The sequence below is a fragment of the Protopterus annectens genome, chromosome 13.part0 (genome assembly GCF_019279795.1).
Source record: "Protopterus annectens isolate FY-2018-M chromosome 13.part0, PAN1.0, whole genome shotgun sequence".
Classification (NCBI taxonomy): Eukaryota; Metazoa; Chordata; order Ceratodontiformes; family Protopteridae; genus Protopterus; species Protopterus annectens.
Genome location: NC_056747.1, coordinates 865,238,660 through 865,256,584, shown reverse-complemented (window position 1 = coordinate 865,256,584; position 17,925 = coordinate 865,238,660). Strand labels below are relative to the sequence as shown.

Here is a 17,925-nt window from a genome sequence, read left to right as displayed (position 1 = left end):
CCAGATGTCAGAAGACCCTAAAAAGACAAGGCCCAAAATACCTCCACCAAAAATATGTACAATATATACAAAAATATATACAAAAATATCAGCATATAACCTCACCTACACAACCACCCCTAAACAGAGGGAAGGAGGGAGGGTAAATTGGACTGCAGCAATGTGGATCCTCGAACATCTACATTTATGGTAGGTACAAAACTGTACTATGTTCTTCGTTCCACGCTGCTGCAGTCCTTACTATTGGGTAGAATCCCAAAGCAGAGGTAAGGGAGGCTGGCAAATCATAAAGAAGTAGGAGCTGACAACATGCCTTGCAAAACAGCTGTGGCAAAACCAGCCCTAGACTTAGAGTAGATAGGAAGGTGATAATGCTTGGAGAAAGTATGCACTGAACTCCAAGTAGCTGCCTCCAAAATATCCTTAGTTGCCACCCCCCTTAGGAATGCTGTTGAAGTGGCAGTAGCCCTAGTGGAATGAGGCCTAATCCCAGCCGGAATCTCCTTGCCATGATGGGAATAACAAAATGCAATGCAAAACCCAATCCACCTAGAAATAGTTTGTTTTGACACAGGCTTGCCCTGCGAACTCAAAGCAAAAGAAACAAACAACTGCTGAGACTGTCTAAAATCCTTAGTCCTGCTTAAATAATAACGCAATTGCCTGTGTACATCTAAAGTGTGCAAAATCTTTTCCCCTTTATTTTGGGGGTCTGCATAAAAGTAGGCAAATGAATAGTTTGGTTTAAAGCCACACTAGAAACCACCTTAGGCATAAAGGAAGGATTAGTGCGTAATGATACCCTATCCTTATGAAAAATCAAAAGGGCTCTACTGCCATAAGGGCCTGCAACTCAGACACCCTTCTTGCAGAAGTAATAGCCAACAGAAAAGCAGTCTTCCATGACAAGTATTTCAATTCAGCAGTAGCACTTGAGGCTCAAAAGGTTGTAGAGTAAGTTTTTCCAACACAAAATTGAGATCCCAAGCAGGAGTAGGAGCTCATTGGGGTCTTATATTCTTTGCCCCTCTAAGAAACTGCTTGAACAAAGGATGCGAAAACAATGGTGGGTCACAATCATAGTGAGCTGAAATTGCTGCAGCATGAATCTTAATGGAAGAGAAGGACAAACCTTTGTCCAATAACTCAGTAAGATATTGAAGAGCCACACTCAAATTAGGCTCAGAAATCTCCAAATTCTTTGCTGTACTCCAAAATAAAATCTCTTCCATTTTACACTTTCCTTGTACTAGGTCTTCTAGCTTCCATAATCACATTTAAAACTTGTTGAGGAAGTTGAGACCTGCTGTGTTTCAAAACAGAATATGCCAGGCTGTTAGATGAAGAGAGTGAAGCTTGACATTGAGCAGATGACCGTCCTGAGATAACAGATGAGGAATCAAGGTAAAGGCCATGGAGGCTTCCTTACCAGACTCCTTAGTAGTGGGTACCAGTGTTGCCGAGGCCAATCTGGAGCTATCAAAATCATCCTTGGCTTGTCTTGTCTGACTTTTAATAGCACCTTTGGAAGAAGAGGCAGAGGTGGAAAGGCATACACATGAAGGTTCTTCCAACTGAAAGACAGAGCATCCACTTTCCAAGCTGTGTGATGAAACCCCTTTGTGCAAAACTTTGGCAGCTGGTGGTTTAGTGGAGAAGCGAACAGATCTATGTCTGGAGTTCCCCATGACACTGTCAATTTCTGAAATACATGAAGATCCAGTTTCCACTCGTGGGGATCCATGATTTGTCTGCTTAACACATCTGCTAAGGAGTTCTGTGCTGCCGGCAGAAACCTTGCCTGAAGAGTTCGTTGCAAGCTTCGCGCAGTCTCCCATAAAATCATTGCTTGCCTGCATAGAGGATAAGAATGTGTTCCCCTTGCTTGTTGGCGTACCACATGACAGTTGTGTTGTCTGTTAGAATCAACACCTGTCCTGGAAGAAGTAACTCCTTGAAAGCCATTAATGCAAACTGGACTGCTAACATCTCCTTCATGTTGATATGTAGATGCTGTAGTCTGGCAGGCCACTTGTCTTGTATCCACTTTCCATTTAGATGAGCTCCCCAAGCAATGTCCGAGGCATCTGTCGTTAAAATCTGACCGCCTCTGGCGGGTCACAGAGAGTCCCTTGTTTAGGTGACATTCCTGAGCCCACCACAAAAATTCTTTTTTGAAGGCAAGGTATTATTTGAATGACAGTGTCCAAATCCTGGCAGTGCTGTGTCCATACATTTTTGAGATACCATTGTAGCTTCCTCATATGCAGTTTGGCATTGGGAAGCACCAGAATACAAGATGCCATGAACCCTAATGCTTGAAGGACTGTCCTTGCAGTCAGCACGGACTGATGAGATAGTTGATGGAAGTAAAGTGATAGACTCTTTTGTTTGTCGGGGTTAAAAGGCCATCTGGGCTGCTGTATTCAGTCTCACACCCAGAAAGCACATGTCTTGAGAGGGTACTAGACTGGACTTTATTTCGTTCACAGAATACCCTAGGCATCTTAGCACTGCTATAACATATTCCAGATGCTGGAGAAGGTCTTCCTTTTCTTGAGCCAGAATCAGGCAGTCGTCCAAGTAAGGATAGATTTGAATTCCTTTTAGCCTGAAGTAAGCTATCACTGGAGCCAGAACCTTTGTGAATACTCTGAGCAGTAGATAAGCCAAAGGGCAATGCAGAGAACTGATAATGAGAATTTCCAGCTCGAAAGCAGATACTTCCTGCAACTCAGTCTTATAGGCACATGAAGGTAAGCTTCCTTGAGATCTAAAGTTACCATCCAGTGATCTTTGCCCAGTAGAGGTAAAAGCTGTTGTAGCGTCAACATCTTGAACTTGGGAATGTCCAGATAAGTGTTGAGGATAGATAAATCCAAAATTGGTCTCCACGTGTTCCCCTTCTTTGGTACTAGGAAGGCGAGAATAAAATCCTAGGCCCCTTTCTGATACAGGGACTGGCTGAATGGCCCCAGCTGGAGTAACTGAGAAATTTGCTTGTGAGCCTCTTTTCTTTGTGGAGGAGGAACGTCTGGCATGCCTTTGAAAGGGGGCAATGTATGGAAATAAAACCTGTAACCGTGGTGAATGATATCCAACACCCATCTGTCTTGAGTAATTAAATCCCAATCTTCTTTGCCAACCGACAGTCTTCCTCCCAAAGGAGCTGCCAGACGAGAATCTACTGGCAGCTGAAAAGGCAGGTCATTGGGTCTGTTTACGAAAGGACTGACCCGCCCTCACCAGAAGTCTGAGCAGGTGAACTCCCTGTTCTAGGCCTAAAGAACCTTGAGCTCTGCCCCTACCACGTCTAGACCTACCCCTAGACTGGGAATCATAAGCAGGATATGTCCACCCCTTAGCAGGCCAATTTCTACTAAACTTGGTGGCTGCACCTGCAAAAATCTTTAACAGTTTGCATAGACTTAGCTTTGTCCTCCATTTTCTTTAGAACTGCTTCCACAGGCGAACCAAACAACACATCAGACTGTAAAGGAGCATCCAAAATCCTAGTCTTAACATGCTCAGCTAAATTCTGATCCCTCAACCAGGCATGCCTGCGAAGAACAGAACTAGTGGCAGCCACCCTCGAGGAGGCCTGTACAGCATCAAAACCACATTGCAAAGAATGCTTACCCACTTGTTCAGACACATGAACCAAATCCAGCAACTCTTTACACTCAATACCTTCAAAGCATCCACCTTAGATTTCAATTGTGAAAGGAGATAATTTTGATATTTTAGCATGTGAAACTGACAATTCAACGCTCTCATGGCTAGAGTGGAAGAAGTATACACTTTCTTTCCCCACCTATCCAAAGCCCTAGCCTCTTTATCAGTGGGAACAGGATTTTTGACCACAGAGGCCTTAACACCTTTAGGCCCCTGAGAAACAGTTTCTGGGTCTAGGACTCTTAAACAAATACTTATGAGCTTGGGCACCCTATAGTACCTATCAGGTTTAACAGGAGCAGGAGGCAAAGAGTCAGGGTTCAGGGAAGCCTCTGCAAAAACATCTTCCACCACATTCAACACAGGAGGTATAGCTAAGGGCCTATGCTGGGGTAAAAACAAGAATTCCCTAAGCCTTTTCCTGGAATCAGAGTAATCCTGGCCTTCCCATTTAAAGTGCTCCCTCATGGAATGCAGAGTCTCTGAAAATGAGAAATCCTCAGGAGGAGAAGCTGTAGGAGTGGAATCATCCACATCAGAATCAGAATAAGGAGGATACTCCTGCAAATCTTCCGCAGAAGACTCAGAAGCCTCTGAACACTGTTCAAAACTATCAAACTCCGGTTCCACCCTAGGCCTCTTATCAGGAGGGGGCATAGAACCTCTAGTCATAGTAATCAAATCTTCTGCCATTTTAAGCATATGTTTCTTAGGTACAGAACCCGAAATGCTAGGAGAAGCCCCCACACTGAAGCTGAACTTGGCCTACCTCTCAAAGAAGTCACATCCTGTAACAGTAAAGTTTCTGCCTGAGACTCCATAGAAACTCCTTGCAAAACCTCTGGCTCCACTGAGCCTTCTAAAGAACCGACGTCTGGGACTGCCGGTTCATCAACCCTAGGCTTCGGTGTTTTGTCCTTGCGCTTCTTGGACGAAGCGGGTGTCGGAGCATCCGACGGCATTGTATAATTGCAACACTTCCCAAACACTAACCTGGCACAGTCTAACCGTCTCTTAATAGTGCGTTTGTTAAACCTAGCACAAGAGCGGCATCCAACAACGTCGTGCTCAGGCCCTAAACAAGGTATACACAAGGTATGGTAATCCCTATGAGGTATCTGTTTCCCACAAGAAATACAGTTATTCACTTTTTCTGACATCCGGTTAAATACTGAGGCAAGAAAAAACCAAAATGTTCCCCAACTCTGATTCGGTCTGAAACTCCGGCGGAAATATTTCAGAGCGCCAACATGCACTCTCAAAACAGCTTCTGCATCGGACCATGCGGCAAAAGACTGAGGATATGGCGTCGGTCATGCGAGTACCACTGGCGTCAGTCTAATGCGCCCTGACCGACGCTCTGGTATACTGGACAGCGGACTACCCAATAGTAAGGACTGCAGCAATGTGGAACGAAGAACATCTGACCTATTTCCAATTCCCATCGTTGGCCTACAACTCCCCTACTACTACACCATACTGTTTAATTACATTCCACTCATTTCCTCTCGTGTGACTTTGCAAGCGGGAAAATTTCACCTTCTGCCACCAACACTACCATTTTCCACACTCAGTTTTGCATTTCCTATACAACTTTACTTTCATACACATCTTAAAATGCATTTATTTTGCATATTTCCTTTATATTTGAGGTGCACTTCTCTTATCATTGTATAATTGTATTATGAGTGATACACAGTGGTGCAGCGGTAGCTTTGTTGCCTCGCAAGTGGTTTTCCTGTTCGATTCACGGCTGGAATGCCTTGTGTGGAGTCCGCATGTCCGCCCGTTGATAGAGTGGCATTAGAAAGACATGCGTGAATGGGCGTACCTTCGCTGAAGGTTGGGCGGGCAACTCTGCACCATAAAAATCCACTGCCAATTAGCAGACCAGAGTTCTGCTGTGGCCACCCCTAACCGGGAAAAGACAAAAACTGATCTCTTGCGATGTGCATCCTGTGGAGCTTTTCTCCCTGGACCTCTGCTGAAAACAAGTTATTGCCAGAAACACACCAGTAAACACTCAATAATATTTTGACTGACATGAAACAAGAAGTTAGTACACACTGCATGCATTACCAAATGTTTCAGGTTTAAGATGAACTCTTGCTGCATTTTTCACTAAGCAATGCAAAGAAAATAGTAAACAGTTGCTGATCTGCTTTCATAAGTGATGTGGAAACTACAACAGGGATGCTGACTGGTCTTCTATCAACGGTCAAATCTTGGCATGCAAATAAGCTACTCTTGCAGTTGTAACATAAAGTCACCTGTCACGCTCAAGTCAACAATAGTTCCCCCCCCCTCAAAAATATTTACCTTATTTACTTATTTCAGTAGTTGCAGTCCAAAAACTTGCAGCTCTGACACTTCCACTAACCAAAACATAAATGCTACCCTGTATTTGTCAAAACATGGGGAGTCTATTCTCAACATTAAATTTTAAATTGCACGTCTAGTTTAGACATGTACCCTGAAACTACCAACTTCTGCAGTGCTTAAGAATACAGAACAAGGAACCTACCCCTACAGGAACTTGTACACTTGTTAATATGGTGCAACCCAGAGCATTAGAACCACTACTTACGGTCTACCTTCTCATTTCCAACCCTCCTGCAGCTTAAGCATCACAAAGTGGTCATAACGGGGCAGATGTTCTGAGTTTTGTAACAAGAGCATCTCCTTTGCCATTTACATAATGGCACATTTCTCCACCTTCCTGTGCAAGTTGTAAAGCAAATGAATACCAAACTGAAAATACACTACACAGAGTACATATCAAAAAGTGAATTCACACCACCTTTTAAACTTACTCTTACCTGAAATTACTACCCGATACTCTGAACGCCTGGATGGTGGTCCATATCTTCCTCTTCCCAATCCACCACCACTGCCTCCACCACCACCTCCTGGACCTCCACCCCTTCCAGTACCTCTTCCACTTCTTGGAAACTCAACCCGTAATCTGTAGCCATCATAATCATAACCATCACGACCATACACAGCATCTTCTGCATCCCTGGAGGAAATAAATGCAAACAATGAGAAAAGGTTTAAATTGACTTTCAAACCAGGCAAGCAAGCCTGAACATCACAGTCACCCATAAAAATACAGAATCAGTAAAATTCTGCACCAATGACAGAATTCCAATGTGATGGGGCAAACTAAATGGCTTGGGTGGAAGGACATGAAAGCACATCAGAACACCCAAGGATAAAAGCTACTTGTAAGCAGTGACTGATAAGAGCAAGTTATGCAGACCAAAGCATTTTTACTTAATTGCAACTTTTAGTTTTCTACTTTGACCTGCAATATAGAAACAGAGTCTAAAGCTCGAGTCCTGCACAACTCCCAGAAAGTTTCTCTCTCTGCACTAGCCACATTGTTGAATTTACAGAACAGGGTTACTCACTTTGAACACAGCTGTGTAACGAACACTGAAGCTGCATCAGAGTACACATCTGTAAGACTATAATAAATACTTGGGTGATGACCCACCCGACTCATCTTTAGCACAACCAGAGCTCATCAACAATCCCTCTAGAATTAGAAACACCCTGAATACAATATTCTTGTGCTGCTCTCCAATGTCACCCTCTTGCCTCCAGTGAGAGGAAACTGGGCAAGCACACATACAAGTGATAAAAGATGGCCGATGGGTTACAGCAACTACAGCTCTTAAGATTTACAGACAAGTAATCTTAAGCATTCATATCTAGTACCTTGGGGTTCTGCTTATAGAACCTTTAAAGAGTAGCCATTTAAAATGTTTACAAGCCGTGGTGGTGCAGCGGGAGCATTGTCGCCACACAGCAAGAGGTTCTCCCACTCTATTCTCGGCTGGAGCGCCTTGTGTGCGAAGTCTGCATGTCCTCCCCGCGGTAGAGTAGCGTTCGAAAGACCTACGTGAATGGGTGTGCCTTCATTGAAGGTTGGGCTGGCAACTCGACACTGTAAAAATCTACTGCCAATCATTAGCAGACTGGAGTTCCGCTGTGGCGACACCTAACCGGGAAAAGTCGAAAGAAAGTACAGTTTTGTACCCACCATAAATGTAGATGTCCGATAGGTATGCAACTGCAGTCATGACATATGGGTTGTCCTGCCTCAGGCAGCCCTTCGGTCGGCCGGATTCCAAAGTCTGGGTCCGGCGTCAGCTGATGTCACCCTTTCCCCGACGTCAGAGCGCCTGGGGTATAAAAACGTCAGCCGACGCCATCTTCTTCAGTGTTTCTTGCCCCAGATGCCAGGTGCCCTCTAAGGAAGGCTAAATTTTGAAAGAGAGAAAAAATTCCAGACAAGTACAACAGCATAAAAACAAATACACCATAAAAGATTACCCCAGGTAGCTAAAATGAGGGGTAGAAACCCAAAGGTATACCACAGAGGGGTAGGTGGGAGGGAAAATCTGACTGCAGTTGCATACCTATCGGACATCTACATTTATGGTAGGTACAAAACTGTACTATGTCCTTCAAGGATGCAACTGCAGTCATGACATATGGGTTGAATACCATAGCCAACCTGGGGGTGGTAGGCACCAAGACAAAGATGGTGTAGCTAAAATGCCCTGCAGGACTGCAGAGGCAAATCCTGCTCTGGACCTGGAGTATAAAGGCAGGTTGTAATGTTTGGAAAATGTATGCACGGAGCTCCATGTAGCAGCTTCTAAAATGTCCTTTGTTGCCACTCCTCTTAAAAGGCTGTGGAGGTGGCTGTAGCTCTGGTGGAATGTGGCCTGATGTCAGCTGGCACAGTTTTTCCATGAAAAGAGTAGCAGAATCGAATGCAATTTCCAATCCATTTAGAAATTGTCTGTTTGGAAATTGCTTTTCCCTGCAATCCAGCAGCGAAAGCTACAAAAAGCTGGTCAGATTTTCTGAAAGACTTTGTTCTGTCCAAGTAGTAGCACAACCGTCTGTGCATGTCCAAGGTGTGCAGAAGTCTCTCTCCTTTATTTTGAGGATTGGGAAAGAAGGTAGGCAGGTGAATAGCTTGATTCAGGGACACCCTGGATACCACCTTTGGCATGAATGACGGATTGGTTCTCAAAGAAACTCTGTCCTGGTGAAAAATGAGAAATGGTTGTATTGCCATAAGGGCCTGTAGCTCAGACTCTTCTTGCTGAGATTACTGCCAGAAGGAAGGCTGTCTTCCAAGACAGAAATTGCAACTCTGAAGATGCTGCTGGTTCAAAGGGAGGAAGAGTTAATTTTTCCAGCATGAAGTTGAGGTCCCATGCAGGCACTGGTGGTTTCCTTGGAGGGTTGATGTTCTTTATACCTCTTAGAAACTGTCTTAGCAATGGGTGAGAAAATACAGGCGGATCAGTGTTATATTTGCAATTATTGCTGAAGCATGTATTTTTATGGAAGAATATGAAAGGCCATTGTGGAGCATTTCAGCCAAGTATTCCAGGATCTGTGGAATGCTCATCACTGATGGGTCTTGACCCTTTTTGCTGTTCCAGATAAGAAATCTCTTCCATTTTGCAGAGTATGTTTTTCTAGTGGAAGGTCTGCGCGCCTCCAGGATGATATCTTTTACCCTTTTGGAAAGTGTATCCTGAGTAATAGTCATGGAATCTTCCAAGCTGTCAGCTTCAATGTTTTCAAGCTGGGGTGTAGTGCCCTGTAATTGTGCTGTGTCAGAAGAAGTGGCCATTGAGGAAGGAGCCACGGATTGGTGTGCGTCAAGCTCCGTAGCAGTGAGTACCAGTGTTGTCTTGGCCAGTCTGGAGCTATCAGTATGACTTTCGGTTGCTCTGTCTTGATCTTTAGTAACACCTTGGTCAAAGGAAGAGGTGGGAAGACATAGTGTTAGAGTTCCAACTGAAGGAGTGTGTGTCCACCTTCCATGCTTGAGGATGGTATGTCCTTGTGCAAAACTTTTTCAGATGGTGATTGAAGTGGGAGGCAAAAAGATTTATATCCGGACTTCCCCATGCTTGAGCTATTTGTAAGAAAATGTCTGGATGCAACATCCATTCGTGTGGATCCATGATGTTTCTGCTTAGGCTGTCCGCCAGAACATTGTCCTTCCCTGGTACAAACTGGGATTGTAGCTCTATTTTCAATTGTAGGGAAATATCCCAGAGATCCATTGCCAGTCTGCAAAGAGGGTAGGAATGGGTACCTCCTTGCTTATGTACCACATAACTGTGGTATTGTCTGTCTTTATTAGTAGATGGCCCTGATGCATGAACTTTTCGAAGGCCTTGATTGCATGCATCACTGCCAGCATTTCTTTTTGCTTGACATGCAGGTGCTTTTCTTTGTGTCCATTGTCCTTGAATGCATCTGTCCTCCATGTGCACCCCCCATCCATGGTCTGAGGTGTCCGTTATGGTTTGACTTGTATGAGGCTTGCTAAAAGGCAGACCTTTATCTGGCTTGCTTGAGCCCACCACAGAAATTCCTTTTGAAGGCACGGAATGAGTGGGATCAATGTTTCCAGGCTGTGGCTGTGCTGAGACCATAGACTTTTTAGATACCATTGTAGTTTCCTCGTATGCAGCCTTGCATGTGGAATCAGAAGAATGCAAGATGCCATGAAACCCAGGGCCTGCAGGATTTTCCTTGCAGTCATCTGGGTGTGTGTTGCCAATCTTCTGAAGTATTCTGGTAATTGTTTTTGTTTTTCTTTTGTCAGAAACGCCATCTGGGTGTTTGTGTCCAGTGTGGCACCCAGGAAAGGTATTTGTTGGGATGGTACGAGACTTGATTTCTGAATATTGACTATGTATCCCAAGGCCTGCAGTAGGTGAATGACATAGTCCAAGTTTTTTTTTAACAAGGCTTGTTGGCTGTCCGCTTGTAAAAGGCAGTCGTCCAGGTAAGGGTATATTTGTATCCCCTGAAGTCTGCAATGTGCAATTACTGATGCCAGGCATTTCGTGAATACTCTGGGTGCAGTAGATAAGCCAAAGGGCAATGCTGAGAATTGATAATGTGCTGAGCCTGCAAGAAATCTGAGGTATCTTCTGCAACTTTGTCTGATTGGGACATGCAGGTATGCCTCCTTGAGGTCCAGAGTTACCAGCCAAGACCCCTTGCCCAGCATGGGAAGGAGTTGCTGTAAAATCAGCATTTTGAATTTTGGCACAATAAGGCAAGTATTCAGTGCGGACAAGTCCAGAATGGGTCTCCATTGGTTTTCTTTTCTTGGAACAAGGAACAGTCTTGAATAAAATCCTTGTCCTTGTTCTGCAGAAGGAACCTTTTCTATTGCTCTTATTTGAAGTAGGTTTGATATTTGTTTGAGTGCCTCTGCCCTTTGATTTGGTGGCAGGTTTGGCCTGCCATGTCTTGTTGGCAGTGTATGAAAATGGAATCTGTATCCTTTGTCTATTATCTCCAGTATCCATTTGTCCTTTGTAATATTGTGCCAATTTTGTGAGAATAAAGATAATTTTCTGCCCAAAGGTGCTTCTAATTGTGCCCTGGATGGCGGAGTCAAAGTCAAGTCATTGAGACTGTCCTGGAGGAGCAGTGGAAGGTCCTGCCCCACCTCTCTGGCTCGGAGGCTGCCATTGACGTCCTCTGTAGGAGCCTCGAGTTTGCCCTCTACCACGTCTGTTTTTGCCTCTCTGAAATTTGTCTGCGTCAGGAAAGGACCAATGCTTAGAAGGCCAATTCCTGCTGAATCTTGGAGGCTGTACCTGGAGGAAATCTTTGACTGTTTGCACCGATTTTGCCTTTTCCTCTATTTTCTTTAAAACCTCTTGTGCAGTAGCACCAAATAGCTTATGTTTCTCTAGTGGTGCGTCCAAAAGCTTAATTTTCACATGGTCTGGCAATGTTTGTTCCTTTAACAAAGCATGTCTGTGTATGACCGCACAAGTCATTGCTGCTCTACATGAAGCTTCCAATGCATCATATCCACACCGAAGGAAATGGCTGCTAACCTGCTTAGTATTATGAACCAATTCCTGTGACCCCTTTCTATCTAACGGTTCAGGGGAAGCCAGTTTCTTTTGCAAGTCATCCAACATTTATTCCCGATACTGAATCATATGAAATTGACAATTTAATGCTCGCATAGAAAGGGTGGAAGATGTATATACTTTCTTGCCCCACCTTTCTAAAGCCCTAGAATCTCTTTCCGAAGGGAGTGGGTTCTTAGCAGTAGTGGAGGAAACCCCTTAAGGCCCCCTGAGAAATAGTTTCAGGGTGAGCAGTATGGCCCTTGTACAGAAATTGGTGTGTGTCTGGGACCCTGTAGTACCTGTCTGGCTTGACAGGAGCAGGGGAGAGGGAGTCAGGGGAAACACTAGAGTCTAAGTACATATCTAAAACATTTAAAACTGGAGGAATAGCTAAGGGTCTATGCTGAGGTAGCTTTAAAAATTCCCTTAATCTTTTCCTAGAATCTGAGTATTCTTGGCCTTGCCATTTGAAGTATTCCCTCATGGAATGAAGCGTTTCCCCAAAGGAAAACTCCTCAGGAGGAGAAGCAGAGGGAATAGATTCCTCCGCATCAGAATCCTCGTAGGCCGGGAAGGCCTCCTCCTGGTAGTCTAAATGTGCAGAATCACCTGAGGCCTCATCGGAGGACTGGGAATCTACCTGCTCAACCCTAGGCCTCTTGTCAGAAGGCGGCTGAGAGCCTCTATCTGGATGAGGCTGTGAACCCCTAATTAAAGAAATAAGGTCCTCAGCTAAACTTAAAATTTGAGAAACAGAAGTGGATCCCAGAGAAACAGATCTTGGAGAGAGAGACTTAGCCTGTTTGGCAGCTTTAGCACGTGTGTAGGCCTTAGTGGAAATAGACACTGGAGGCCTGGCAGCCCCACGTGCTGGAGTAGTCTTATCCACTGAAATGGTGTCAGAAATATCCTGGGCTACGGTCTCAGAGGGGAGAACATGAATCGGCACCGAGCTGGCCTCCGGTACCGAAGTAACCGGTGGAGCGGTGTCGTTGGTCTGCAGCGGTTGCAAAACCGGCTCAGAAGAGACAGAGACACTCGCGGTAGGCCTAAGCGTGGTGTCGGCCGAGACCGCGGGTGTCAGTCCTTATCCTTCCGTTTTTTAGGTAAATGTGCTGTCGGAAGCTCCGATGGCATGATACAACAGAAATCTTCCCCCAAATAATCCTGTGCAAACTCTGACCGACGCCTAAGAGTGCGTTTATTGAAAGAGGCACAAGCTGCACAGGCAGAGACGTTGTGTTCTGGGCCTAGGCAGGGTAAGCAGTAAGAGTGGAAATCCTTATGAGGTATTTGTTTCCCCACAAGTTAAACAATTATTAACTTTTTCACTTTTATCTGACATCGGCTGAGGCAAGAAAAGGTCCCCAACGGGGTACTTAGCTTTTTTGAAGACTTCGGTAGCTGAAAACACAGGAGCTGGTCGACCGGCACTTGCGAACTGCTTCTGCTTCGGGCGCCACGCGGCAAGAAAGACTGAAGGTGGCGTCGGCTGACGTTTTTATACCCCAGGCGCTCTGACGTCAGGGAAAGGGCGACATCAGCCGACGCCGGACCCAGACTTTGGAATCCGGCCGACCGAAGGGCTGCCTGAGGCAGGACAACCCATATGTCATAACTGCAGTTGCATCCTTGAAGGACATCACCACGATGGCTACCTCACGTACCCTTCACCATCATGCCTCGTCTCCATAGAGTGACCTAGAGACCACAACTAACACTTTGCGAAGGAGCTCAGGGGAAAAACGAATCTCAGGAAGACAACAGCAAAATACTTGTTAGAATATGCTTTAACCCACAACATTTTGGATATAGTGCAACTACACATTTGAAAAGGGCTTTTTTTTTTTTTTTTTTTTGCAGAAGGGCAAAACAGTAATGTGTTCTCTTACGGACTTTTACTCAAACTACACTACTGCTGCTCACCCATTTGAGACAGCTACACAAGAGAGGAGACGTGCCTTAGTTTAAATCAGGCCATGCATAATATTCATATTAAAGTTGCTGCGGCCACACTAGACATGAACATTTGTAAAACTCTTTACAACGGATGAGGGCCAACAAGTTTTGTAACTCAAAACTCTCCCACCAAAAAGTGATGTCCTACCAAGCACAAGGTCTCACAACAAGCTTAAAGACTTCAAAACGTGTCCCAATGCAAATGGATTGTAAAACAGAATGGATCTCTTAATCAGCCTCAGAATGGTTTCAGAAAACTGCTCTGCAGAATCAAGAGGATAGGGGAGGTTATGTCTGATAATCAAAGACAACAGGTGGGGCTCACTTTCATTTTTTAAATTATGCATCCATTACACAAACCTCTCATACTAGCATAAAGCAAACTTTACTGGCTAAGCTACTTCACTTGGCTCAAGTCCTATTAATTAGGCCAGATGGACTTTTTAAATCACAACCATTTCATGATAAACATTTGTTCTGCCAAGATGCAGTAATGTTGACACTATTTGAAATTTGTTAAGAGGTAGACAGAAGGCATGGATATCGCAACAATGCTAAACTACATAAATTTATCATCATCATAGTAAATTAACTCATCAACTGTTCTATGTTAATTATTAGGACACCGTTGCAGTAACCTAAGCTATTGTGATAGATTAGTAAGGGATAGAAACAAAACAGATGGTCCAAGCAAAGATTGTTCTGGACCTGAAAAAGTAATCCAGTTTGTAATGTATGGTTAAAGTATGCTCTACGATGCTGGAGTCTACCCTTTTCAAAAAGGCACAGAAGAAGCCAAAGCCCTAGTACAGTGAAGCCTCAACCCTGCCTAGAAGTGGCTAAAAATATTTATTTTTCACTTGTTTACCGGAAAGTCCATCTGGTCAAGTCCTTTTTTCAGCAGAGGCCTGGGGAGAAAAGCTCCACAAACATTGACAAGTAAACATTTACAAGTTTGAGATACAGTGAGATATTTATGCATTTAACAGTAGTACAACATAAGCACATTTACAGGATCCATTGTAAATCACAAAGAAAATTACACAAGAGAAACTAATGAGACAACCATTTCAAATAAGGTTGTCTTGGAGCACTGGTAGTCTTTCGTTTACCTTCACAGAAGACAGCTGACCGGCTTTCCTGAAGAATTATGTTCTGTTTAAGTTACATCAGAGTTGTGTGGCAGTTGCAGAGGACTTGTGAGCTGTAGTTCCTGTGGCACTGGATGAAGACTTCCTAAACCGCCATTTATCTATTCTGCAACCTCGAGCAAATTAAATAAATACAGACATTTCTTCTAAGCTGCCTTAGAGATGTCCAGTGTAGCTACCCGATTATGGGTATTACTGCCTGTAGACAGACGCAAGCAACTCATTTGTGTTCAGGAAAGAAAACACTGATGCTTGAAATCTAGTTCAAGGGAAACTAACCACTTCGGACAACAAATCCTTTCACGCCTAAAAGCACATGCAGTGAATTTTTTTTTTTTGGAGGGGGTGGGGGGTGGGGGGGGGGGGGAGTTGACAAAAACAACCAAAACAAACTTATTTTAAGATACCCCTCTCTTGCAGAAGTCAGAAAAATAAACCTTACGAGCTGGTCCAAAAATAACTTTTTTTTTTTTACTAGCATAAATTTAAGATTCCAGAGTAGGATTCCTTAACTGTGTTTTGAAAGGAGGCAAGCAAGAGGCATTTGCCACAAATGGTTCAATTAAAGATATCTGGGGCATTTTGCATTTGCTGTCCTAGTCCAGCTAGGTAGTTGATACAATTTTTTGTATTTCAGTGTATGAAGTGTCAACTTTTAAGATACCTACCTACCTATCAGGCTAATCACAGCAAAAGGGGCAAGATACAGTACCCTTATTTATGTACCACACCATGCACTGTGGTGTCTAATAACTTGCATAGGTCTCAGGGTCCCAGAGACCAGATAGTAATAAAAAGGCTTGGAAGACCTTCAATCCAGTCTATCTCTTACATTTATATGCTTTTGTCTCTTCTATTTGTCCCACAGACTGTACACTTTCACTCATTTGATGCAACTGTTCTGACGAGACTAAAGCGGAGGAATGTTGTGTAAAATCTTACCATAACGGCCAGGATTCAAAAAAGATTCAGTCCCTCTAGGTGCGGGCGTCTGACGTGGCAGCAGAAGCGTGGGCCATAAGTGACATCTGCATGCACCAGCCCTCAGAACCTAAAAAGGCTCAGTTGGAGCCAGTCCTATAAGGGCATAGCCTATCCACTATCACCCAGGTGAGCAAGTGCAACCTGACATGAGCGAGAGAAGGAATACTGCAAAAAGAAGAGGACATCCATGGTTACGGTAAGATTTTACGCAACTTTTCTATGTTCTTCTATTCCAATGTTGCAGTATTCTACATGTGGGCGAGTACCAAAGCTCAGTGAGAATTGGGTGGTGGCCTAGAAGAGGTTTACAGGAATCAGTGTAGGGCAGCCCTGGCAAACCCAACCGTGGCTCTGGACATGTGGTCTAGCTTGTAGTGCTTTGTGAAGGTGTGCACAGAGGACCACGTGGATGCCTCAAGTATGGTGTTGGTATCTAGCCCTCTAAAGAAGGCTCCAGAAAAGGCCATTGCTCTGGCGGAGTGTGCTTGACATTGCCCGGCAAGGTCTTTCCACGGTGAAGGTAACAAAATTAAATGGCCCTGGAAATCCAGGCCGATATGTCTGCTTGGTCGCTGCTTTCCCCAGAGCCCTGGGGGTGGGAGGAGACAAACAACTGGCCTGATTTCCTAACTGACTTGGTTTTACATAGGTAAAACCCAAGTTGCCTGTGGACATCTAGGTAATGAAGTACTCTCCCACTATCCCCCAGTGGGTTGAGGAAAAAAGGTAGGCAGGTGAATGGCCTGGTTCAAGGACAGGTCATTCACTACTTTGGGTGTGAATACAGATTTGTCCTGACAGTCACCCTGTCAAGTTGGAAGACTAAGAAGGGTTGTGTAGCCCTAAGAGCTTGCAGCTCTGAGACCTTTCTAGCTGAGGTCAGAGCTACCAACAAAAGTTTTCCGTGTGCAAAATTTTATGGGAGTCTTGCCTGCTGGCTCAAAGGAGGGCTGAAGTGAGTCTCTAATACGCAGTTAAGATCCCAGGGAAGGGGGGGGGGTTCCTGAGAGGTCTCAAGTGTAGTACGCCTTTGAGAAAAAGTTTAGCTGGAAGTCTGGATGCAAGGGGAGAGTCCATAGGTAACTAGGCAGAAATTGCAGACAAATGTGCTTTTAGAGACTATCCTGTCTGCATTAGTTGACACAGGCAAATCAGTATTAGAGGAATGTCGCTTTCCAGAGGGTCCAACTGTCTGTTGCGACACCAAATAGGATTTTTTTCAGTTTGGTTTTCTGGCCTCCTGCAAGACAATTTAGCGCGTCCTTGTACAGGTGTCTGAAGGGGATCAGAATCCTATCAGCCACAGAGTGAATCTCAGTCCCCTTGTGCTGTGTGATCAGGTCCACTGAGGGGGGTAACTTGTGGTGGTTGCCCTTGGACAAATGGAGGGGGAAACCAGTGCAGTCTTGGCCAGTAGTAAGTCACCAGCAAGATTTTTGGCGAGTCCTGCTGAATTTTCAGCAATACCCACTGAATCAAAGGGAAGGGGGGATGCATACAGAAGTTTCCCCTTTCAGGGCACTGAGAAGGCATCCATTGCCAGTAGCTTGGGGTCGGGTGTCCTGATGCAGTAACCAAGGAGTTGCAGGTTTATGGAGGAGGCGAACAGGTCTATTTGAGGTATACCCCGCCTGCAGACGAGATTCAGGAAACCATCTCTTTGAAGCATCCATTTGTGGTTGTTTGAGACTATCCTGCTTAGGAGTTCTGCAGGGAGTGTATGTAGGAATTCCCTGTGACATGGCCATATCCCAACCCTGCAGAGCTAGTCTGCACAGGCAGTAAGATTTTGCCCCTGCAGAGCTAGTCTGCACAGGCAGCAAGATTTTGCCCCTGCCAGTTTGTTGAGATGCCATAGGACTGTGGTGTTTTCCTCGAATATCTTGAAGGCGCCTTTCTCTAGATAGGAGTAGGAAGGCCTGTACAGCAAAGAGGATTGCTCTCATTTCTGACGTTTGCGTGTTCTAGTTTGTGTCTGTTCACAAACCTTGCACTTTTCTGAATCCTAGGGTTGCTTCCCATCCCAGGTCTGAGGCACCCACATGAATAAGTCTTGGAGGGTGTGGGTGCTTGAAGAGGGAGGCCTGGGTTCCTGTGTTCTTGGTCACCTGTTCCACCCACCACGGCAATTCCTGCTTCAAGCAGGGAAGGAGGGGAACCTTGAACTCTAGGGGGATGGGAGTGGAGTCCACACTGACCAAAGATACCATTGTAGTTTCCTCATTTGC

General features: G+C 44.8%; 1 protein-coding gene across 4 annotated transcripts in view; it reads right to left on the bottom strand.

Moving 5' to 3' along the window:
- SRSF1 (serine and arginine rich splicing factor 1) overlaps positions 1-17,925 on the bottom strand; it is a 117,472-nt gene that overhangs the window by 60,697 nt on the left and 38,850 nt on the right. For all 4 annotated transcript variants that reach the window (XM_044054585.1, XM_044054586.1, XR_006362591.1 and 1 more), the window contains exon 2: positions 6,495-6,694. In XM_044054585.1, the coding sequence (XP_043910520.1) occupies positions 6,495-6,694 (200 nt within the window). The remainder of the gene's footprint in view (positions 1-6,494; positions 6,695-17,925) is intronic.